The sequence below is a fragment of the Callospermophilus lateralis genome, chromosome 16 (genome assembly GCF_048772815.1).
Source record: "Callospermophilus lateralis isolate mCalLat2 chromosome 16, mCalLat2.hap1, whole genome shotgun sequence".
Taxonomy (NCBI): domain Eukaryota; kingdom Metazoa; phylum Chordata; class Mammalia; order Rodentia; family Sciuridae; genus Callospermophilus; species Callospermophilus lateralis.
The window spans coordinates 75,139,601-75,165,839 of record NC_135320.1 but is presented as its reverse complement, the minus strand read 5'-3'; the positions used below and the strand labels follow the sequence as shown (position 1 = coordinate 75,165,839).

General features: G+C 38.8%; 2 protein-coding genes across 4 annotated transcripts in view; both read right to left on the bottom strand.

Moving 5' to 3' along the window:
* Positions 1 to 10,827, bottom strand: part of Tbc1d31 (TBC1 domain family member 31) — a 70,598-nt gene extending 59,771 nt beyond the window's left edge. For all 3 annotated transcript variants that reach the window (XM_076835692.2, XM_076835693.2, XM_076835694.2), the window contains exons 1-2: positions 10,565 to 10,827; positions 4,776 to 4,922 (exon numbers count right to left, since the gene is read on the bottom strand). In XM_076835692.2, coding sequence (XP_076691807.2) covers positions 4,776 to 4,922; positions 10,565 to 10,641 — 224 coding nt within the window. In that variant the 5' untranslated portion in view covers positions 10,642 to 10,827. The remainder of the gene's footprint in view (positions 1 to 4,775; positions 4,923 to 10,564) is intronic.
* Positions 977 to 4,854, bottom strand: LOC143381896 (uncharacterized). The gene is given in 3 exon segments (XM_076835697.2): positions 977 to 1,221; positions 1,223 to 2,956; positions 4,776 to 4,854. Coding segments are annotated over 2 exon segments (1,767 nt in total). The 5' UTR covers positions 2,864 to 2,956; positions 4,776 to 4,854; the 3' UTR covers positions 977 to 1,095.
* Positions 10,828 to 26,239: the final 15,412 nt, after the last annotated feature.

The window sequence follows — 26,239 nt, the reverse complement described above, 5'->3', positions numbered from 1 at the left end:
GAAAAACAATTATATTCTTTGAAAGATGAGGTTTCTTCACTATGCATATATGATATTTATGACTGATATTTCTACAAAATAACTTGATAATGCTTAATAAATTTAAGCTAAATTTAAAGACAACTACTTGTTTTCTAAACTTAAATGAGTTAAGTATTTTACTGATACTCATATACATCAAGGTGTAATATATAGATAATAACTTTACTATACTCTCACATTTATTATAAATGTTTCATTGTTATATGAGGCATACATTTTGGACAAAATCTGTTCAATGTTCACTACTAGTATGAGTTTTTAGAAGTTTAATGAATTTAAAATTTAAATACATTTTAGATATATTATCTAACTTTTTAGGGTTTCTGGGCACAATGAATTCTCCAAAAATAAGCAGTGTTTAAGAAACATGTAGCTACAATTTTTTTTCCATTTGTATTTTCTCTAATCAGTATGCATCCACAGGTGCTGAGTATTGCTGAATAAATTTTGGAGGCATTGTCACATTGTCAATTTTCACATTTCAAAATTTTCTCTATGCTATGGTTATCGTGGTGAGGATTAAATGTTGTCCCTTTCTTAGAGTAATGGTACAATGGTCTCATTTGTAGAGCTTCTTCTCTCCAGTGTGTTTTCTCTGATGTCTAGTAATATATGATATATAATTTAAATGTTTCTACATTCTCTACATTTAGATGTCTTCTTTCCAGAATAAGTAGTCTAGTGGTGAAAAGAATTGATTTCTTATTAAAAGCTTTACTGCATTGTTTCAATTTGTAGGGGTTCTTTTCCGTATAAATTCTGTTAATAAGGTTTAGTCTTTCTTTTTTTAATGTTTATTTTTTAGTTGTAGTTGGACACAATACCTTTATTTCACTTATTTATTTTTATGTGGTGCTGAGGATTGAACCAGGATCTCAAACATGCAAGGCTAGCACTCTACCACGGAACTACAACCCCAGCCCCAAGGTTTAGTCTTTCTTTAAAAGTATTATTACTTTATTCACATTTCACATTCACCAGGATGTCTTCTGCTGTGGTGAATAAAGTTTTATTTTTTTTTAAAACTTTTCCACATTATTCACTTTTGTAGGGCTATTCTCCAGTGTGAGTTCTGTTGTGGTGAATAAGGCCTGTTTTATTGCTAAAAGCTTTGCCACATTCCTTATATTTGTAAGGCTTCTCTCCAGTGTAAATTCTTCTATGGCAAATAAGGTATAATATTTGAGTAAAAACTTTTGTCACATACTTTGCATTTGTGAGGCTTCTCTCCAGTGTGAGTTCTGTTATGGCAAATAAGGTGTGATTTTTGACTGAATGCTTTTCCACATTCTTTACATTTGTAGGGCTTCTCTCCAGTGTGAGTTCTGCTGTGGCGAATAAGGTCTGATTTTTGACCAAAAGCTTTTCCACATTCTTTACATTTGTAGGGCTTCTCTCCAGTGTGAGTTTTCCTGTGGCGAATAAGGTCTGATTTTCGACCAAAAGCTTTTCCACAATCTTTACATTTGTAGGGCTTCTCTCCAGTGTGAGTTCTTCTGTGGCAAATAAGGTCTGATTTTCTACCAAAAGCTTTGCCACAATCTTTACATTTATAGGGCTTCTCTCCAGTGTGAGTTCTGTGGTGCCAAATAAGGTTTGATTTTTTACCAAAAGCTTTGCCACAATCTTTACATTTGTAGGGCTTCTCTCCAGTGTGAGTTCTCCTGTGGCAAATAAGGTGTGATTTTTGACCAAAAGCTTTGCCACAATCTTTACATTTGTAGGGCTTCTCTCCAGTGTGAGTTCTGATGTGGCAAATAAGGTCTGATTTTCGACCAAAAGCTTTGCTACAATCTTTACATTTGTAGGGCTTCTCTCCAGTGTGAGTTCTGCTGTGGTAAATAAGGAGTGATTTTTTACCAAAAGCTTTTCCACATTCTTTACATTCGTAGGGCTTCTCTCCAGTGTGAGTTCTGTGGTGCCAAATAAGGTTTGATTTTTGACCAAAAGCTTTGCCACAATCTTTACATTTGTAGGGCTTCTCTCCAGTGTGAGTTCTGCTGTGGTAAATAAGGAGTGATTTTTGACCAAAAGCTTTGCCACATTCTTTACATTTGTAGGGCTTCTCTCCAGTGTGAGTTCTGCTGTGGCGAATAAGGCCTGATTTTTGACCAAAAGCTTTGCCACAATCTTTACATTTGTAGGGCTTCTCTCCAGTGTGAGTTCTTCTGTGGCGAATAAGGCCTGATTTTTGACCAAAACCTTTGCCACAATCTTTACATTTGTAGGGCTTCTCTCCAGTGTGAGTTCTGTTGTGGCGAATAAGGTCTGATTTTTGACCAAAAGCTTTTCCACATTCTTTACATTTGTAGGGCTTCTCTCCAGTGTGAGTTCTCCTGTGGTAAATAAGGTCTGATTTTTGACCTAAAGCTTTTCCACATTCCTTACATTTGTAGGGCTTCTCTCCAGTGTGGGTTCCTCTGTGGTAAATAAGACCTTTTTTTTTACTAAAAGCTTTGCAACATTCTTTATATTTGTAGGGCTTCTCTCCAGTATAAATTCTCTGGTGATGAACAAGGCCTGATTTTTTATATGATTTCTGGTGTTCACTCTCATTTGTAGTTTTCCATATTTTCTTTTGTGGTAAATAGTCAAGATCACAACTTCCATATTTTGCACTTATCACTTCATGTAATATATGTTTTAGGCCCTTTTCTGGTGAATATTCTTGGATATGATTAGGATTCATGGCCAGGAAGGCCAAGTTTCTATAGTTCTCTAGCATCACATCTCTATATAAATTTTTCTGAGCAGGCTGAAGGCATTCCCACTCCTCTTCAGTAAAATCAATGGCTATATCCATAAATGTTAACAGTTCCATTTCCTGGCTCTCAGGGTTCTCAGCGTTCTTCCTGTGGTTTGTTTTCAGATTCTGCGTAGCACAGACACCTGGGCTCCGGATCAGGACAGAAGCCTACAAAAAGATTTTTTAAAATGCCATTTTTATTTTGAGACAGGGTCTCACTAAGTTGCTAAGGCTGGCCTTGAACTTGTGATCCTCCTGTTTCAGCCTCCTGAGTTGTTGGTATTATAGCTGTGGGCCACTCTGGCTGACAACTTCAATCATTTGATTAAGGTAGTGTCTACTATGCCTCTTTATTGTAAAATCATTATTTTTTCTTCTGTAATTAATAATAATTTTGGGGGAGGCACTTTATGACTACACAATATCTAATTCCTCATTAAATTGTTACAGGAATTTGTGGATTTTTATCTTAATGGATTATCATCCATTATTATTTATTTAATCATTTTTGTTCACTATTATTTTGACATTCAAATTATGTCCAATTTGACTAGAGGGAGCTCCTACAAGCTGGCATCTATGTCCTACTTATACAGTCCCATCATTCTTTGAAAAATTTCCTCTTTCTGGCAATATATGTTATAGGCTCATCCTGTATTTCCCTGCCCCAGTTCTGAAACTGTCCATTTCTTCAAGGCGCCCTGATTTCTTTTGGTAAACAATGGTGTTTAGAAAACAAAAAATAGGTTGGGTATAGTAGCACACACCTGTAACCCCAGAGACTCAGGAGGCTGAGGCAGAAGGATCACAAGTTTTAGGCCTGCCAAGGCAACTCAGCAAGGCCTCCAGCAACAGAGTGTGACTCTGTCTCAAAATAAAAAACAAAAAAAAATGAGGATGTTGCTCAGTGGTAAAGTGCCTTGGGGTTCAATCCCTGGTACCAAAAAGCAAAATAAGAAATAGGCAGTAAGGTACATTCATTGTTACCAGTGTGATGGTGTTCCCAAGACCTCTGAGTGGCCAAAGCTCAGGAATATATGCACATAAAATTTACTTATTCTTACACACATACTCTATTTCTTCCTCCCTCCCTCCCTCTCTCTCTCTCTCTCTCCCTCCATATACACACATATATATTTATATCTATACCCAAACCAGGGGTTCACACTCATATTTCCAACTCTAATCTAATACCACAAGGTTCATCCTAGTTTTCTCCCCTTCCCATATTTATAAGTTCCTTTTCCAACAGTGAGAAAGCTGGCTCTCATACTTCCAATATATTTACTTACTGATCAAATCCCTACATATTAACCACTTGCCATCACTGCCCCATTTCACCCTCAGATTTCCTCTGATTTGGGCTACAGCTCTCCACCACTCACTCTGATATGGAAACCCACCTTGATCAATCCTATCTAACTGCTTCTGGACTAAACTGTTCTATAAAGAAAGAGAAAAATTAAGAAGAAAAAGAGTACATTTTAAAAAAATATTTATTTATTTTTTAGTTCTAGTTGCCCACAATACCTTTACTTATATGTGGTGCTGAGGATAGAACCCAGGACCTCGCCTATGCTAGGCGAGCACTTTACCACTGACCACGACCCCAGCCCAGAGTACAGATTTTTAATGCTTTAAATTTTCACATCTAGTTCATAATAATAATAATGTACAAAGGAAATTATGTTCTTTCTAAGTTGACTATTGGAGTACCAGAAATTAGCTGACAAACTGGCAGTAACGAAAACTTAAATTTAAGAAAGAATAAGCTACTAGAGATATTGTTAAAACCAAAGCTGTAAATCTCTAAAAAAAACTGAACAGTATCTATCCTTTCCTACTGTCTCCTCTCAGTACTTACAAATAAGGTACCTAAAATGTAGTAGAAGAAAGTTTTCTGAACCAATAATGAATGGAAGTTACTAAAATAGTAAGTGAATTAATAACTTGTTAAATAAGGTAGATGTCAAAAACATCTGCTTACCTGTTTGACTGCAAGTCAAAAACATAGATATTTCCTTGATGGTCCCCAGCAATTAAGCAATCGCCTGAGCCATCAAAAGCCACATTCAGAAATCTTAAAGTTTTTGGATGATAATCAGAAGTGTTACGAATGATGTTCACTATAATTCTGTCAAAACAAAACAAAAAAACAATATTAAATTCTACACCAAGTATTATCTGACATATGAAAAAGATTTATAGTATATATTATATTATATATAAAATGTAATATATATATGTAGAAACTTTGAAGTTTTTTTGCCTACCTACTCTTCTCCTGTTGCAATTCCTTCTCTCCCCTAGAACCAATCTTACACTTTTTTTTTCTTTTTTTGGTACCAGTGACTGACCCCAGAGGTGCTTAACCACTGAGCCACATCCCAGCCCTTTTTATTTTTTGAGACAGGGTCTCACTGAGCTGCTTAGGGCCTTGCTAAGATACTAAGGCTGACTTTGAACTTGCTAAGATGCCTCAGCCTCCCAAGCTGCCAGGATTACAGGTGTGTGCCACTTGGCTACTTAAAAGTGATTTCTGAAAAGAATTCAGAAAATTATTCAATATCAAAGTAGTTACTATGCATTTATTCATCAAACACTTGAAAACTTACTCTATGACAGACACTGAATAAGCCAGGAATTAAGAATATCTGATAGACATGACTCCTGTTATCATGGAACTGAGTTTAGTAGTAAAAACAGGCATTTAAAAAATACATATAAACAGTATTTATAAGTTATGATAATATGACAGACAATAGGATATATTTTTTGTTGTTTTTGTAACAGAAAACGGTCCAAAGTAAATTAAATGTACATGAGTTCTATTTTCACTTCTAACAGATCTACCATAATACCTAAGCAGGTGTGTTACAAAAGGATATGGATCACTGCTGCTTCATTACTATATCCCAGCATCTGGCGCTGAATACCTGGCCCACAATACACAACAAGCACCCAATATATGCCTGCTGAGGCAACTAGGGGCATAGCTCAGTGGCACTGAGTGGGGTTTGGGGAAAAGAACTGCTAAATGAATGAAGGCTTAAGACATTCTTTTAAAACCCACATTAATCAGACTCTTAGTCCAAAGATTAAATTTATTTTTTTAAAAGTATACTATAAAAATATACAAAATGCTTAAGAGGTTATATAAAAAACTTTTTAACCTTAGATTTTAAACAGATGATATATGCATACATGTAAACACACAATTAAAAGAAAAAAATGGAAGAAAAGGAAAAACCTATATATAGGAAAAAAGGATGAACACATCCAAATAATAGCAGTCATTTGCAGGTAACAGAAGTATGAATGATTTCCCTCTTCTTTCTACTTTCCTATATTTTATACATATTAGTTAGTGATCACATGCTATTTTCATGGACAAACCTTATTAAGAATGTACAGCTATATTGTCTAAAGTTACTATTTTTTGAGAGGAGGATTCTGTATAATACATCTGCTGAAAGAAAGCCATTTATAAAACTTCCATCATGAAATAACTCAAGACAATATATGTGTGCAAATTCTGATCCTGAAGACCAAAACAATCACATTCTTTACTGCAACAATAATTTTTAATCATGTAATTTTATCTTAATTGATTTTTACAAATTTTTTAATTTTAATTAGAAATATCTATCTTCATAAACCTCATTAAAGTATACTAAATTGAATTATGTGAAAATATTTTCTTCATGTTTATCTAAACACCAATTTTTAAAACACATTAGAAGCAACAACAAAATTCTTTTTTTTTCTTTTGTAATAGCTATAAAGCAAGAAAAATGACTTTTATAATCTTGAACCTTTACTTGGTTATACATTTTATCCCGTTTGAGATCACAGCAGTCTTTACAACAAAAACCAATCTTTTTAACACAACTTTAAATGAGCTGAAGTCTAGTCTATTTTGGAGCCATTCTAACATGGAGTAAGGTAGGAGGCAGAGCCTTATCTCAGGTAAGACATAGCTCTTCACAAATAACACAATACAATATTACATCTGAAACATAAATCAAAGAAAGGCTAAGAGAGCTTTTTAAACTTTCTTTTTGTGGAAAAAGTGGCAGAATGCTTCCATGTTTTACAATGTCACCTTTAAACAGATCAGGCACTCCTTATTACCTTCCAAAAATATATTTAAATTCCTGTTTCAGTGTAAAGAGCAACACAAAGTTGTATATATAACTGACTGACAATAGGTTACTTTATCCAGTTATAAAACATCAAATGACATGAATAAATACCAATCAAATTTTTTATTTCTATGCAAATCTGAGGCTTTTGCTACAGATAATTTTGGTCTAAAGAACACCAACTTGTCAAAGTAACTAAGTTTAACTTTTGAAGTACAATTTAGAATACATATTGTACGGTAACAATAATCACAGGTCTGCATGGGTTAACAACAACAACAAAAAAAAATCAAAGGATAGCCTTAAATCTCTTATACATTTAGGAAACAGTGTTAATGATCAGAAATTGACTTAGACAAAGCAAACAGATTCAAATGATAGTGTGGCCCTTCTATGTCAGATACATTGTATAAAAGAGAGCACTTATTGTTTATCTTGCTAGTAAAATTACATAAACTTTCATTTTATATACTTTTTCATAGCACTTAAACAAGGCTAAGACAGATATAGTTATCAAATGCATACATATACCTAGTTACTATATTTTGGGTATCAACTATTATTATAACCTAAATAACACTAGTTTATTTATCCTGTTACAAAGCAAACATTTAAGACTTCAAAACAGGTAAAAACCCTTTAAAATTTCCTTTCACCAAGTAACAAAAACCTAACAAATACAAGAAAATTATCTCAATAGATAAGAGCAGATCATTGTTTCAGACTTTGCTTCATATTAGTACATTAAAGTTCAAATAACTTTGTGCTAATTATAGCCAATTTAATCACAAACACAAACTTTTTGAGATTTACCTTCTGTAATATATTTTAACATTCACAACTTTACATCCTTAGTTTTGTCCTCTTTCATCTTGGACTCTAGCCCAAGAATATTACTTTGCCAGATAAAATACTTTCTCCTCCAGAAACATTTCTTTAACCTTCTAATTTTCCATACTAAAATATATTTCCATACCTATAACTTTCTTCTATTTTTTCTAGTTTGGGATCCTTTCTTAAATCTATATTATGAAACAGTCCTTATGAATATTATCTGTGCATTTAATCCACACAACAAATTTCTTCCCAGGAGAGGGATGGACAACCTAGCATATACCAAAGAAAAACAAAAAACAAAACAAACAAACAAAAAACCCTGTGCCTTAATCTTTTTTCCCCCAGAGTCATTCAAGGGGTTGGAGTCCAGGATCTTTCTGAGCCTGACCTTCTCCCTTATCATTATTACACTGCCATCAACTTTAAGTGAATTCCCCACTATCAACTGTATATAGAGACTCCTTTGGGGCCTTTTTAGATACTAGGTATATTGACATGCAATGAAAGAGGCCCTTTCTATCCTTTTCTTTAGGCTTCCTTAAAGATGCAACAGCAGACTTCTTACACTGCTTATTTTTGTATATTCCCCAAGGGATTAAAAACACAAAATTGTGTAGTAAAATAACTTCAAAATACTTCCTGGCCATCAAAATTCAGAGAGAAGGAGTTGAGGCTGTGGCTCAATGGTAGAGCACTTGGTAGAGCATGTGTGAGGCACTGGGTTCGATTCTCAGTACCACATATAAGTAAATAAATAAAATAAAGGTCTATACATCTAAAAAAAATATTAAAAAAAAACAAAACTCAAGAGGTCAGACAACTTTCTCCTCCAGTCTTTTTTCTATAGCATTACATCTTCTGATGATAAAGTTAAATGATCATTGTTCAAAATATGGGGAAAAAACCACGAATCCTACCATCTAAATGTAACTCAGGACTAATAGCACCATTTTGTCCCTGATTCTTCATTTAAATCATACACAAAAGCTACTCAGGAGGCTGAGGCAGGAGGATCTCAAGTACTAGGCCAGTTTGGGCAACTCAGCAATACTGTTTCAAAATAAAAATTTAAAAGAGCTGGGGACATAGCTCATTGGTTTAAGTGCCCCTAGGTTCAATTTTTCTTTCCTGGAAAGAAAAAAAAAAAAAAAAATCACACATCACAATCCATTTTCAAGCAATTTCAATTGCTCATAGGTTGCCTGACAGTTTCCCAGTTCATGAACATAAGAACATCAAGTTTTTACTGAGCATCAAACTTATAAGACAACAGTGTCTAGTAAATCTGCCTGATTGGGTTTACAGTGATAACTGGTCTAAAATCACAGAAGGTGCACATCAACACTTCCTTCAGCTAAATGCCTCTACCTCCATACTCAGTGCTCTCTTCCTCTTTCAACTCCATGAACAATGGTTGTTTTTTTTGTTGTTGTTGTTTGTTTGTTTTTGTTTTTTAAAGAGTGAGAGAGAGAGAGAATTTTTTTAATATTTATTTTTTAGTTTTCGGGGGGCACAACATCTTTGTTTTGTATGTGGTGCTGAGGATCGAACCAGGGCCGCAGGCATGCCAGGAGAGCGCGCTACCGCTTGAGCCACATCCCCAGCCCCCAAACAATGGGTTTTAATAAACAACAACAACAAAAAAGAAAGCCATGTTTTGATGGAATAAACAACAAGGAGGTGTGAAAATCTTGCATGCATATCTACTTGGTAACAGCAAGAAAAAGAACAGGTGGATTGGCTCTAACTCTTGGAACACTTAGAAACTACCAGAGGCAGGGGTGGTATTTATATAAACTCCAAAATTAGAAAGGAAAAACCTCTCCGCTTTAAGCAAAATTTTTTATCCCACGGAGTGAACAGGACAGAGGAATTGATAAAAAGGATAGACAGCAACTGGAAACCAAACAAGTGGCTGCTCCAGCACTGTGCAGTGGACATACAAAGTAAGCCAGTGTGTTGATCTGCTGAGGAGCAACCAAAATCAACAAAAAACCTACTAGAATAAGAAACACTGAAACATGAATCCAAGCGTTACTGCAAAGTCCGCGACAATCTTAGGACATCTCCCGGACGCAAGAAGTAATGGGAACCCAAATGGTCCCACTTCCACTGAAGTCATGCAAGAGAGCTGGGCCCTCAAACAGCGCAGAAAACTGGGAAAAGAATGAAAAGTATCGCTGGCTGTACTAGAAGGCCCTCAGCATTATAGAAGCAACCCTCTGCCCCACATGTACACATCTATACCTAAACTCCAGGCGACTGTTAAGTTTGTTTTGCTCCACTGCTCTCCTAGAGTGTTTAGAAGTGTACTTGGCACACAGCAGGTGCTCAACAAATAGCAAGGAATGCATGAGCATCTAATACATGCAATGATTTGAGGATGGATAAACTTCAATTTCTGTACTAAAGGGTACGTTCTCCTTCCCTCATCCCTCCTGGAGTTCTTTTCCAGCGGTGACAAATATTTACTGAGCACGCACTACATGCCAGAAGTGCCATCAGGACACTATGATAATTAAAGCAGGACAGCGCTGGCTCTCGCGTCAGCGGCGCAAATTCCCTTAGGTAAACCTGAGAACTTCCTGCTCCAGCTGCGTGGTGGCCGGGACCAAATCCGGAAGGGTGTCAGAGAGGACTACTCCTCCTGAGGTCCCCCAACCCAGGGATTCTGGGCAGGGTCAGGGTCAGGGTCAGGGTCAGAACCCGAACCCCTGCCCGGCCCTCGTGTCCCTTCCCAAGACGGCTCCTCAAACTCCCCTCCAGACACGGACCCGCGCCCTCCCGCCATTACCCGTCCCGAGTGAGCGGCGACGGCTTGCGGTGCCATATCTTGCCGCTCTCCTTGTTGCCCAGCTCGGTGCTCTGCATGTGCAAGCCTACTTTCGGCCGCCGCCGATCGGCTCAGTAACTGTCCCGGCACCTTCCCGGCAGGCTCCGCGCTCCCGGCCCGGGAAATTCGAGCGCCCGCCGCGGCGTTCCGGGTCCCCGTGGACCGTTCCAACCGCGTGTGGGACGCCCCTTTCTATTTACAACTAATCGGGAGGCGGATTTCTCCTAAACTCCACACAGGCTACCCCTCCAGACAATGGGATGGCCCAACGACCTTCTCCCTTAGGCTCCGCCCCCTACAGAGGTCGGCCCCCAGGACCCCAAAGCCTTCTGGGAATGGTAGTTTTCTGCAGATGAAGCGTGGGAATGCTTGTCTTTTGGGACCCTTGAGGGGGTTTTAGGCTGCCAACAGAGGCAAGGTCCCTCTCTTCCATTATAAACTGCATTTAGGGATTGTACAGAGATAAACGCATTGAGGATTGAAGAGTTTATTTTCTAGGACTTTGAGGCTCCAAAGCATCCTATAGATGAATAGTTTATTCTTCTTCACCTTTTCATCATCTGTATTATTTTTTCAATTCCACAATCTGACAAGAGGTTTCCATGTGGTGATGTACAGTCCACCCCTGGCAGTCCAGAAAAATAATGTCATCAACGGCCGGTTGTGTTAACGTCAGAGTTATTTTTTTGTTTTGTTTTGTTAAGTTTTCTTAGCCCTTCTGTGGTGCATAATAGGTATGGGGTATTCTTTTATGTATTATACCAATATATTGATTCATTTAATTATCATACCAAACTTACAATTTAGGTAGCACTATTATCCCACTTTTATGTAAGCTTTCCTGAGGCTGTCCCAACAATAACCACACCCTTGCTGGTGTAAATCAATAGAAATTTATTCTCTTAGAATCCTAGGCACCTTAAATCCAAAATCTCAGTTTCAGCAGTCTCTCCAAGAGGCTCTAGGCAAAGTTCCTCCCATGCCTATTTTAGCTTCAGGTGGAGGCTCGCTTAGTTGGCTTGTGACCACATCACTCCATTGTCTGCTTCCATGGTCACATAGCTTTCTCTTCCAGGATATGTATCTTCTTTTCCGTCACCTTCAGCTTTTATCTATGTAAAAATAAAAGGAAAGTCATGATGAAAGCAACATTAAAAGAGCTTTTCAGCATGGTGCCTGGAGAAGCCATTAAGAGGCAGGGCTGTGTATCTCTCATTGCTGGATCCCTGGGAACACAAACTATGGCTCATCCTCACACTTAACTGAGATATAATTGACATTTGGTAAATTTCATATATTTGGAATGTGCAGTTTTATAAGTTTTAACATAAGTCCCCCCCAAAAAAATCACTAAATCAAGATAATGAAGATAGCCATCACCCCTGAAAATTTCCTCATGTATCTGAGGGAGATATAGAAGGGCAGTCAGGGTAAAATGGGAAGTGAGGAGGTCAGGGTCAGGGCCAGAATAAAGGAGCACAGGGAGGGTCTTCTGACAAGGTCAATTTCCTGCTGACGAAAGTGCTTGTGTACACAAGCATGGGACCCAATCAGACAGACACTTCCATACTCATGCTTCTAAGCAGGGAATTCAATAGAAAAGAGATGAGTGGACAGAGGGGGCACCAATCACTAACAAGTGAGGAGCACATGGACATGGGAGGAAATAAAGAAAGATGGAAAGTCAAAAGACCATAAAAAGAAGTCAAAAGTCCCCCACCAGACTTCCGCTCTGGACAAGTCTCTCTCAATCTCTGTCACTTTTTCGATAATCCTACTTCTTACTTGCTATCTCTGTGTCCTGTTCTTCAATTTTTTTGCTGAACAGAGACAACAAACCCAGCACCTCTAGACAGTAACATAGCTTTGTAACCTGTTTCTATTCCCACCCCTCCTATCCCACAAGCAACTGCTGATTTGTTATACATCTCTTAAATTAGTTAATATTTTCTAGAAATATATATGAGTTCATAAACCTTTCCTTCTCTGTCTCTCTCCTCTCTCCCTCTCTTCTCTCTGTGTCAATCTTCTGGCTTCATTCCTTCACTATGAACTTGAGATCATTATTTTGAGATTCATTTGTATTGTTGGGGTACTAATAGTTCATGTTTTTATTGCTGAGTAATATTTCATAGTACTGATATATCATAACTTGTTTATCATTCACCTACTGATGAACCTTGGAGTTGTTTCCTGTTTGGGGCTATTCCACATAAAGCTGCTATGAATATTTCTATGTAAGTCTTGGTATGAATGTATGCTTTCATTTCTCTTGGGCAAATTACTAGAAGTGGAATAGCTGGGTCATGCATAGACCTAGATTTAACATTTTAAGAAACTGTCAAATGAACTATAATGAACCTTTATCATTTGACCACTCTAGGAGTATAGTGGTATCTGTGCTGATTTTAATTTCCATATCTGAACTCATAAATGATGTTCAGTATCTTTTCATGTGATTATTTGTCTTTTGATATATCCTTGGTGAGACATCTGGTCCAGTCTTTTGCCTAATTTTTAATTGGGATGTTTGTTTCCTTATTATTGAGTTTTGAGGGTTCTATATATATCCTAGATACAAACCCTTCATCATACATGTGCTTTATAAATATCTTTTCCCAGTCTGTGGCTTGTTTTTTCCTTCTCTTAGCAGTGATTGTCCAAAAAAAAATATTTATCAACTGATCTTCATCAGTATTAATCTTTCTTTCCTTTTATGGATTGTGCTTTTTGGTGTCATATTTAAGACATCATTACCTAGATTAAGATCACAAAGATTTCCTCAACTGTTTTCATATTTGGATGTATTTCAAACACACCCTTAGAGGGTTGGAAAGTTGTACACAGAAGAGATTTTTAGTTGTTTCTTTGCAAAGTCCTCTATCCTTGCCGTCTCACCAACTATACTTTGACTGTGGAAGGATGCTTTCTTTTTTGTTGTGATAATATATAGTTGGGAGAGAGAAGTATTGCCAATTTGTTGATGCTTAATTGACATTTTGATTGCCCAACATCTAAGCATCTTTTCTGTTTGGGAAAGTTCCAAGATATTTGGAAAGTAAAGAAAGACAGCTTATTCTCTTTCCCAATTCCTTGGCAACCTTTTCTATGCTTCCCCCAAAGCAAAGGCCAGTCAAATGTTAGTAAGCAAATTAAGTAGCACACTAACAAAAACTATTAAAATATAATTAAAGAATTATACTGCAATCTCTCTGAGAACATCAAAGAGGAAGTAATTAATAACCTTTCAGCAAATGTCTTAAAATGCCCTTTCCCACCTCCTTCAGGCAGGCTGAACTATTATGCCACAATAATTAAGAACTCAAATTCTCAATGGCCTAAAACAACTTCTTATATCTGGGTGTTGAGCTCATCTTAGTCTCTTGTGGATCCAGGCTAATGGAGTTGCCATTATTTCAGAGTTTTTTGTTTATATGCCAGGAGGAAAAAAAATGGTTTTAGAGAGTTTCACACAAGCAATGAAATGCTCTAGAACAGAAATGACATTATTACTTTTGCACTCACTACCAGAACTATGGCCCTATCTAAACACAAAGGGCAAGGAAGTGCAATCCCACTAAATCAGTTATGTGCAGTTACATTAATGCTGTAAAAACAAAAAAACAAGATAAAGCAAACAAACAAACAACAAAAAAAAAAAAACAGCAAAAAAAAAAAAAACCACCAAAACTCTGCAGCATTCAATGATAAACATTTATTACTTATTACTCATGTATCTGGACCAGCCAGCTGTCCCTCCTGTTCTTGGCTGGTCTCACTTACATGTCTTGGGGGCTTCTGATTGATAGTTTATAAGCTGGCCTCATTTAGGGAAACTGGGGCAACTTGACTCTGTCCCAAGTGTCTCTCACCTGGTGCCTTATCCTCGTGCAGGCTAGTCAAGGTGTGTTTTCATGGCAGTGACAATGGTGTGGATGAGCAAACAGGCACGCAATATGTATAGGCTTGGAGCTGGCATGTTATCACTTGTACCTCTTTCAAATGGCCAAGTAAGTGGCTGGCTGAGTCCAGGGACAGAGTACTATGTTCTCCTCACTTCAGGAAAGCATTAAGAAGTTTCACAGTGGTCATGGATCTGGGCAGGAGTGGAGAATGGGGACCGTCATGCAACCTACAATAACTACTCAGTGTTTAGACAGAGGAAGACCCCAAATATTTGGTGAACAGAATTGACAACTCTTACATCATCCCTGTTTCCCAGTATCTAAAGTACACCTCCACAAACCTCTGGGCTTCTCTCCTTCTCTTCTTTTCTAAAAGCTTCCTTAAAGCCCATAGAACACCAGGGTTCCTATCTCTCACTTTTTTGTTATATGATTCAACTTTGTCTTTCTTTAAACCCCCCACCCCTATTAACAGCAGTTGCAGACAAAAGAATCTAGAGGCTAACCCAGAGCTATCATCTTTCCTCTTTAAAATGTGGAAAAGATGATAGACTCACGGAATTTAATCTTTCTCTTCTATCCCTGTCACATACTCACTAGTTGTGTGATTCACTGATTAATGTAACCTGCCCGTGTTTGATTGTTAACTCCATAAAAGCAAGGACCTTCCCAGAAGGTAGCATAGAGCCTGACACAAAAAAAGAGGACAAAATAAATTTGTTGAGGGGAGGCATTCACTTGTTTTATGCCTCCTGGCATCTGACACAGTGCCAGACACATGGTAAACACTGAAAACACGTTTTTTAAAAATACTTACTTGAGCTATGATTTAAACTTAAACTACTCCAGACTATGTTTTTAAAATAAAAGAATGCCAAGTAGCAGTTAAAAAGGGGAAAGCAATAAGAAGATTGAGTTTATGATCCTCGATCAGCCACTAGATAGTTGCATGATCTTAGGTAAGTCAAAACTTCCTGAGTTCCAACTTTCTCATATGCAAATAGCAGGAATGGGATAGTTCCTTGTTAACCCCCTTCTACATCCATTTCTATATAATATACAGTTTGGAAGCTTATCTGTGCCTTTCTTGAAATTCTTATGTGCACTTATAAAGAAAATACCATTTTATATTTTCAGATAGGCATCCAGAGGACCACAAGCAGACACCTTTACACATATTATTTCATACTGACACACATAATAACTTGGATGCACTTCATTATAATCAATGTCAAGTTCAGGATTTTTGAATGAGATTTCTGTTTTGTGGGAGACAGGCTCTTCTCCTTCCTTATTTCCCTATTTCCTCTGAGATTTCTTACAACACACATCTGACATGTCACTTTATTTTGACTTTTGTAATAAACATAAACAAACCCTGACCACCTATTCTTTACACCTCTACTCTTGTGTTCCCCCCAATACAACCAATTTTTGATATCACAATTTGAGGACAGGTATGCAACTCAATGACTCTTCAAATACTGGCTTTTGAAGTATTCTTTAAAGACCTAAAGCTTACAAATGACATGTCTTTAAATTTCTTCCCATCACATTTGGTAAAGAGCCTGGATTAGACCTTCTGTCCATAGGCAGGCCATGTCTTGCTCTTATCATTCATCTTTGATTCAATCATCAGCTGGTCTTTATCTATTATTTTGAATGCCAATTACTTGTCAGACACTGTACAAGGAGCTGAGCTGCAGTGGACAAATAAGATGAGTTCTTTGTCCTTTGAAAGCTCACAGCTTACAATGTAATAAGAGGTACATGGAGAAATAGATGTGTAAATGTAACCCCGTGTGATCAGTGCTATAATTAAGGTATGGGTACATTTGAGAGAAGGGAGCAATGAATTCTCTGGGAAAAAAGAGAGCTGTGAAAAAGAGGGGTGACATTCAAGTTGGGCCTGGAAGGATGAGGTGAAAAAGGCTTTCTGCCCAAAAGGAAGACTTAGTTTTGTAGGCTTCTTATTTCCACAATATAAAGTAGTTACTGGGGCTCAGAAAGTAAAAACCCAAAGTGTGACGTGTTTGTTTTTGCTCATTCATTTTAATTTTTTTTTTTTTTAGTTGTAGATGGACAAAATACCTCTATTTTATTTATTTATTTATTTTTATGTGGTGCTGAGGATCAAACCCAGTGCCTTACACATGCTAGACAAGTATTCTACCACTGAACCACGACCTCAGCCCAAAGTGTGACATCTTGACACGTGGAGCTGAAAAACTGTCTCAGAATCCAGGTCTCTCCAAAGTTCCCTTGTTTCTCTCCTAAGCATAGGCGGGGTTTTCTCTGAAGTGCTCTTACCTGAGAAAATTAATTCCAAAAGAAATACAATTTCTTAAAGTCCCACCCTAGGAATCTCATTAAATACTGTAACCAGGAAAGATTAGACACCTGGGAACAGAGGAAACTACAAGTTGTCACCATGGGCTGAGGAGTGTAACTCAATAGTAGAGCACTTGCCTAGCGTGTGCAAAGCCCTGGGTTCCATCCCTAGCACTGCAAAATTGTCTCTGTATTCACACAGGCTTTTTTAAAAAATTTGTTTACTTAATTATACATGACAGCAGAATGCATTTCAATTCGTTGTACACAAATAGAGCACAACATTTTAATTCTCTGGTTGTACATGATGTAGACTCGCACCATTTGTGTAATCATATATGTACTTAGGATAATGATGTCCATCTCATTCCACCATCTTTCCTGCCCCATTCCTCCTCTCCTCCCCACCTTTCCCTTTGCCCAATCCAAAGTTCCTCCATTCTTCCCATTTGCCCCCCGCCCCATTATGGATCAGCATCCAGTAATCAGAGAAAACATTTGGCCTTTGGTTTTTTGGGGATTAGCTTACTTGGCTTAGCATGATGTTCTCCAACTCCATCCATATACCTGCAAATTTCATAATTTTATTCTCTTTTATTTATTTATTTATTTATTTTTAAAGTCAGGTTTCTTTATTAGGGTACAAGGGTAAAATATATGATCCAAAGATTTTATTCTCTTTTAATGCTGAGTAATATTCTACTGTGTATATGTATCACAGTTTCTTTATCCATTCATCTATTGATGGGCATCCAGGTTGTTTCAAACAGGTTTTTCATCAGTTCTTCTGAAGGCAGCTCCCAGAATTTACCTGAGAGACTTTATTTGCAAAATAAGACAAATTTTGTTTGTTGTGGAGTTCCTCACCTTCCTTTTCCAGAACTTGTTGATGCCTGCCTCCCCATTTCTCCCTTATGAAGCATTTTTGAGTTTTTGTATTTTGCATGGCTCCTGTATACATATGCATGTAAATATGTTTAACATTATTCTTGTCTCTTTCTAAGCCAAGCATTGTTGTAGGGGTGTTGGCAATGCTTTGAGCAGGAAAGGATTTCCCCCGACTTTTTCTGCACTCTACATATCCAATCCCACATAATACAATAATTTTGTCCTCATTTTACTAATGAGGAAGCTGAGCCTTGCCAAGGTCACACAGCTAAAAAGCCAAGATTCAAAGGTAGACCTAGCTGGCTGCCTTATCTGGCCCTGCCTCTTGTATGCTTCTCTGCCCTTTTGGGGGCCAGGCTGGTGTGATTCTATGTCTTCCAAAGACCCATTGCCCAAACCAGAAAAGAATTTATCACTAGCCTGGGTTAAAACTCTCTGGGAACCTTTATAAGAAGATTTTGTTTCATCCTCTGCTAAAAAATAATTTATTTGCATATTAAAAGGAATCTTGTTGGTAAACAGAGGATTTCAGTTTTAAAATAATAACAAAGCACAATGCAAGTTGGGCTGTGGAACAGTGTGGGAGGATTATAACGACAGTCTACTCCCTGCACAACCCTCCAGCCCATCCCCCAGAAATACTGCTTTCTCCCAAACACTTGCACAAACTGGCACCTGAGCCTGCCCCTCACTGGTCATATGATTGGTCCAGGGGTGGAGCCTGACTCAAATGAGCCAATCAGAACCCTCCCTGAGATTTTTTTTTTTTTTTTTTTTTTTTTTTTTTTTTTTTTTTTTTTTGCGTGAGACGGAAGAATGCAAGTCTCAGCCCAGGAGCTCCCAGAATAACTTCAATTTTGTAGTGAGGGTCAGTTTAAGAGAGAATTTCTGATGCTCAAGGGAAAGCAGGAAAAAAAAAAAAAAAAAAAAAGCCATGGTAAGTGGTCATCTTGGCCGCATTTATGTCCCTTTTTCTGATTGTCCCAGAAGCTCACCTGACCTCCCGTCTTTGCTGTACTCTGGTTACCTGAGCTAGGACTGGCCTCGTATTTCTAAAGTAGGAACTGGAGGGGGAAAAAAGAGCGAGAGATGGCTTCAGGAGATGATGATGCAAGGGGGCAAGGCTGAAGGATGAAAAGGGGCCGGCAAGGCAGAGGAGAAGTGAGCGGAGGAAACGGCGTCTGCAGAAAGGCAGGGGGTTGTGCCGCAACGTGGTACCTTCCAGAAACCAGAGTTACTGTGTTCATCGCAAGAGCAGGAGGCACAGGCATTATACAAAGTACACACAAAGTGCTTAGCACTTAGAAACCGCCAATGACAACAATAATAATGGCAATAACGATGACTATTACATTGGGTGTGGGTAAATGGCGAGAGAATAAAAAATAAGGGACAGGAAAACTTCAGGACATAAAACGACTCAGACTGCCATTCTAAGGAGTTGGGGTCTTATCCTGAAAGGTTCTAGGGAAACTCTGGATACATCCCTCAGACTGCAGCGGTGTTAAAATTAGTTCCAGGCTTGAGGCAGAAAGAGGGTGAGGAGTTGGGGTTGGAGGGAGGAGCTGTTGTTCCAATTGAGACAAAAAAGTCATAAAGAGCTGTTGAAGGAAAGACAGCAGAAGGCAACAGCTGGATGACAAGCAGAGCTGACGCTGCAGAAGAAACTTCTGTTTCATCCGTGCTGCAGAAATATGTGTCATGCTGCCAGCTGATGCAAACCCAGGCAATGTTTTCCACTTCCTAGATGACTCAGCTAGTTGGCCTTATGAGAGGAGGACAGAGGCAGAAGCCACTGCAGGTGAATATGACATAGGGCACCTCCCTCCAGCTTTAATATGAGTCAGAACTGGAAAAAAAAATCAAAGGGATGTGTTCCAAGCTGCTTAAATAAATATTCATGCTCAGGTGTTCTCATAAAACATACATGAAAGCAACCAAGGGCAGTTTTTCATGTTTAATCAAAAGGATTTGGCACCTACAGCTGAAATAGTACAATATCAGAAGAGAGGGAAAATGTGATGTTGATCTTGACTGGCAGCAAGTTCGTGCCCACATCCAATGAGAAAACTGCTGACATAGACTAGTGTTTCTAAAAGGCCTTCTCCACACCAAAGGGAGGAGGAGGCTCTCTAGTCTATGACAGAGTGGGCTGTGCCTGCAATTCCCAGTCTTTACAGCCCTTCCAGGTGGCCAGAGAGGAAAAGGGTGTGGAGTTAGCAGACTGTGTACATCTGAAGTTGTCTTGAAGAGCCTGGTCACTCTATGGACACTTGGGCTTGGTGGCTACTGCATACTCCATCTTATGGAGGAGGCATAATTTTATAATTCCCTAGTTATTGACAATTAGATTAAAAAATATTTACAACCTTTGTGCCAGACGAATTAATTTCTAATTGTGTTATTGCAGGCACTAGTTTACCCAGGTTGGGAAGGTTCTGTTGGCTAAGTTAAACATGCAGTATTACACTGTGCAGGTGCACGCCTGCTCTCAGGACTTTCCTGGGCAGAGGGCTGTGGAGTCAGAGAACACTGGGAATCTCTCCTGCGGCCTTGATAATCAGCCTTGATTCATAGGCATCTAATAACATTTGTGAGCTCAGAGGACAGGCTATCAATCAAGGGTGACATGATGCCAGTAAACCATGAATAAAAGGCCTCTACTTGCTCTAAAGGAGGAAGAGAAACTGAATGAACTAAGCGTTTATTGTCCAGTAAAATGTTCCAGGGCAGCATAGCATCTTCCCTTGAGTGGCCATCCTGAACAGTGCGTGAGAGAGAGGCCACAGACTGATGTAAGGATGATCAGCAAGAAATCAGCACCTAACAGGCCCCTTCTCAGCCAAATTTCATCATATAATTGCACAGATACAAAACACAACCTCAGGAGTACAGATAAAAATAAAATGCAGAATGATAATTAAGAAGTATTTATTACCTTTTTAAGCCGTAATTTATTTTTTAATTTTTGAAATTAATTTATTTGTTCTAATTTGTTATACATGACACCAGATTCATTCATAGTACACAAATGGAGCACACGTAATTTATTTTTAATGTAAGTTTATATAATTTAATTTTAAATAACAGCTGTGTTTAATAATTGACTCAGAAAATTCCTGAAAATTTAGCGGTTGGCTCCTATAAGCCAATAGGAGCTGGTTCCTACATTATATCTCTTACTTGCTTTTACCAACTTAAACATTTGATGATTTGATAATGTTCTGTTGTCTACCTCTGTGTAGTAAACCACCTCAAAACTTTTGACTTAAAGCAGTGATGATTTCCCGTTTGTCTCGATTCTGGGCTCAGGTGAGCAGTTCTGCTCCACATGGTATAGCTTAGGTCACTCATGGTTGCATTTAATAGAAGCTCAGCTGGAGCTAGGACATCTGAAATGGCCCTTTATCCATCAGTGCCTCTTATCATTCAGTAGTCTAGCCTGAGCTGCTGCTGATTCTACTTTTTTTTTAATGTAGATGGATACAATGCCTTTATTTTATTTATTTATTTTTATGTGGTGCTGAGGATCGAACCCAGTGCTTCACACGTGCTAGGCAAGCGCTCTTCCACTGAGCTACAGCCCCTGCCCTAGCCTGAGCTTCTTTATATGACATTGGCTTCTAAGAAAAGATGCTATCATAGGACATGCCTGAATGTGTATGTGTTTACCAAGTCTCTGCTTGCATTGCCAGGTCTGCTAAGGCCATATTGGCTGAAGAAGTCATGTGATCAAGACCAGACTCAGTGTAGGAAGAAACTTTATTAGTGCATAAATCCTGAGAGAGATTAGAGGCTACTCAGGTAATGGCTGATCATAGATATCATATAACTTAGTGGTTCTCCACTAGGGGTGATTTCATCCCACAAAGGACATTTGACAATATCTGCAGACATTACCAGGGTGCTGGAATCATGTGGTGACCCAGGATGCACAGAACAGCTCCTCACAAGCAAAGAACAAGCCAACCCAAAGTGTTCCAGTGTCTGTGTTGAGAAAGCCTGAAGGCATCCACGCACACATGCACCATTCTGGCTGTTTAGCATGTGTTCTCTCTCTTCCCAACACATTTTCCCCCTATTGCTTTTGACAGAATGTACAAGATATAAAATTCTCTCAGAGCTCTCTCAGTGACTGCTTGGATTGGCTTCAGATGAATATGACAGGTGCAGCATCTCCGGCTCATCTGCCTTGCCAGTCAAACATATGCACATCACGTCTAGAGCAACGGCGATAATATTCCATGGCTAAAAGAAGTTGCACATCCGACTTCCACTAAAACATCTCAAACTACTTTCTCTTAAGCCTTCTGGTTTTCAGGTGTTCTTTGTGCATCTCTTCTCCAGGTAAATTGTTCTATTCCTCATGATACCAAGATTACATTTGCTCTTTTTACAAAGGGAATGTTCTTTCAACAGTTCAATAAATTCTAACTGTGCACCTACTTGTAGACAAGATCTGTCCTGGGTGCTGGGCTATAATGGTGAACAAAACAATGCTGTACATGCATGGAGCTTCCTTTCTAGTTAGAGAGACAGACAGTAAGCAAATCAGAGAATAAGTGAAAGATGCTGTTAGGTAACAAAAAGCTCTGTATGTGAGATCCCTGATTCTTTGTTTACAGCTGCATGTTATTCCAGTATGTAAAGCTGCTGATGTTTATTCAACCAGTCTCCTAAGTATGGTCACTTCGGTTCTTTTTAATATGTTGCAATTACAAATAATGCATTAATCTCCAGGATATACAAAGAACTAAAAAAAACTCAACACCAGAAAAAAAAATAACCCAATGAATAAATGGGCTAAGGAACGGAACAGACACTTTACAGAAGAAATAGGAATGATCAACAAATATATAAAAAAATGTTCAACATCTCTAGCAATTAGAGAAATGCAAATTAAAACTACACTGAGATTCCATCTTACTCCAATCAGAATGGCAATTATCAAGAATACAAGCAACAATAAGTTGTTGGTGAGGATGTGGGGAAAAGGTACACTCATAACGTTGCTGGTGGGACTGCAAATTGGTACACCCACTCTGGAAAGCAGTATGGAGATTCCTCAGAAAACTTGGAATGGAACCATCATTTGACCCAGTTATCTCACTCCTTAATATATACCCAAAGGACTTTAAATCAGCATACTACAGTGACACAGTCACATCACTGTTTATAGTAGCTCAACTCAAAATAGCTAAGCTATGGAATCAACCTAGGTGCCCTTCAACAGATGAATGGATAAAGAAAATGTAGTACAGGACTGGAGATGTGGCTCAAGTGGTAGCACGCTCGCCTGGCATGCATGCGGCCTGGGTTCGATCCTCAGCACCACATAAAAACAAAGATGTTCTGTCTGCGGAAAACTAAAAAAATAAATAAATAAATATTAAAATTCTAAAAAAAAATGTAGTACATATACATAATGGAATGTTACTCAGCCATAAAGAAGAATGAAATTATGGCACTTGCCAGTAAATGGATAAAACTGGAGACTATCATGCTTAGTGAAATGAGCCAATTCCAAAACACCAAAGGCCAAATGCTCTTTGATATGTGGATGCCAACATACAATATGGTTTGGGGGAGAGGGGAGGAAAGACTAGAAGTTCATTGGATTAGACAGAGGTGGACGAAGGGAAGGGAGGGAGGATGGGAACAGGAGACAGTAGAATGAATCGGCATAACTTTCTTGTGTTCAAATGTGAATACATGAGCAGTAAAACTCCACATCATGTAAGAGTGGCATTCTAATTAGAATAAATTATCCTAATTAGAATGAGTTATACATTTGTATGTATGTCAAAATACACTCCACTATCATGTATATCTAAAAGGAACAAATAAAAATAAATAAATAATGCAATAATAGACAACCCTGTATCAGACATTTTTGTATAATATTTTATACTCTTCATAGGTTTATCTTTGGGGTAAAGTATGAATGTATATCTTGGTTTTATTGTTATAAATTCCCCATCTGGGGGTTAGTTTTGTTATCTTTTGCCAAACTGAGAGGTGAGAAATAGTATCTAGTATAATGTTAATTATTATTTCTTTTATTACAAGAAAAGCTTAAAATATTTTAATATGGGCTAGGTTAACAATATCTTATTTTTTGAATTGTCTATTCAAAGATTTTGTTCATTTTTATTGAATTTTTTCCTTTCCCCCTACTCTTTTTCCTGGGGGATATTAGCCTTTTTCTGTGATGTATTTTGTGGTACTGGGGATCAAACCCATGGGTCCTTTACCACTAAAATCCCACACCTCCTCCCTTTTTGGTACTGGGGATTGAACTGAATGACATCACCAGGTTTTTAAATTTTGGGGGCTGGGGTTGTGGCTCAGTGGTAGAGTGCTCACCTCGCAGTTGTGAGACCCTGAGTTCGATCCTCAGCACCACATAATGCCGCAGTCTGGCTGGGCACAAAATAACCGAGCTGCCACAAAGCCTTGTAGGTTCAAACAGCAACTCTTTATTCCCAAACTCTCACCGGCACTCTACACACACTTCCCGGGAATACTCTCCCTCCACCAGGCTCCTCGAGCCAATTCTCCCGGAACCCCTCGAGAACTCAATGGGAACTCCAAAGTAGTGGGCGCCCAAGGCAGCAGGATCCGCCCTAATCTCAGAGCTGCCCTATTCCCAGCAGGATCCGCCCTAATCCTGGAGCCGCCCTAATCCCAGAGCAGGGTCACCTTTCAACCATTCCCTCTAGCAAAATGCCAGGCGTCATTCCAACTAAACTGTGGCTCTCAACAACATAAAAATAAATTAAAAAATTAAAGACATTGTGCCCATGGGAAATTTTTTTTTTTTTTTTTTTTTGTGACAGGGTCTCCCTAATTTGCTGAGTCTTGCCAATTTGATGAGGCTGGCCTAGAACTTGTGATCCTCCTGCCTAAGCCTTCTGAGTAACTGGAATTACAGATGTGCCTCACCCCACCTGGCTCTGTGATATCTTTTGAAAACATTTTCCCCCACTTTCTCACTTATCTTCTGACTGTAGGATTTTTTTGGTCGTGCGTACATATTTTTTATTATTTTCTTTTATTATATTTGAATTTTGATGCACTCTGTTACATTGAGAACTTTCCTGAGTGGTCCACCATTTGAAGAATCATGTAATTGAAAACCAGCCTCTACCTCAGAGCAAAGCCTGTCCAAGGAAGGGACATGACCTTTGTCCTTGGAAAGACCCACAGAGCACTCCTAGGCACATTCCCACCCTGCTAAGTTGTTTATCTACAAATAACAGGAGAGATCTGCTGCACCAGGTGTCCCTGACTCAGTCAGGCTAGGTGGGGATCCATAGCAACCCCCTAGCAGCCACCAATCAGCATGAGACAGGGAAATACCTGGGATGCCAGATGACCCTCCCGGTAGTTTATGGTGGTTGATAACATGTTGGGAAACCATGTAGTTCAGCACATACACCCCTCTTGGCTTAAACCAATCAGTTCAAATGAATCCCCCTCTTGTACTGATCAATCACCCCTACCCAACTTTTTCCTGTCAGTGAAAGTGCTAATCGTGTTTTAGAGTTGTTATTTGATTTTCCCACGGTGTGTGATGATTTGCTAAGAGATGCTATGATGTATGTGAAGTCCCTGACTTCTCCAAAGAATGTATAAAACTGCTGCAAACCCTGGGCTCAGGGCCTCTCAGTGTCACCAGTTGCTGTGTGTGCTCGCGGAGGACTGAGCTAGCTCGCAATAAACACCTCTTTGCTGTTTACATCGATCTTGGTCTCTGGTGGTCTTTTGGGGGTCCCGAATTCGAGCATAACATAGTCAGACACTGTAACTGGTGGTGTTGTTTGAATCATGGCTACAACACACAGGTGTCCATCTGCATCTGTACTTCTTTATTCATTGTGACTATTTTTAATGCAAGAATCATTCAGACTATTTCACTACATCAGCTAATAGTGTTACCGCTGTTGGCCACTGACGAGTCCTTGCTTCCCCGATGTTGAAGAATAACACAGAAAAGCACACGCCAAGGCAAGGTCAGAGTAGAGATTAGAAGTTTATTAAAGGACAGCAGAAAACACTTCCCCCGGAGGAAGAAGGGGACCCAGGAGGTGGAATCCAGTTGGCGGGCAAATGTGTTTCCCTTTTTATAGGTTTGGTGATGGAATGTAGGTTGGAGGGCCCGAGGGGTGGGACTCAGGTGGGCCAAACCGGTGGGCCAAATGGGCAGGAAGGACTTAATTATCATCTTTTGGGATGGGCTTATCATTTCTCTGGGATGGGCTATCTCCAAATCTATTGGGGGCTGTTTCCTGGGCTCCATTAACATTTCTTTGAGGTGGACTTTGGCCTAGGACCTTTTCAGGACTTCATTAACATTCCATGAGTTGTCCTGTGTTTTCCTGAATCTTTCTCAGCATGGCCTCCATTTTAGATTTCACTCGATATTAGACCCGATTTACCTAACTACACTGACTACCTAATTTTAAATCTGGCTTCAATAGTTGTGCCTGGGCATTAACATAACACATAT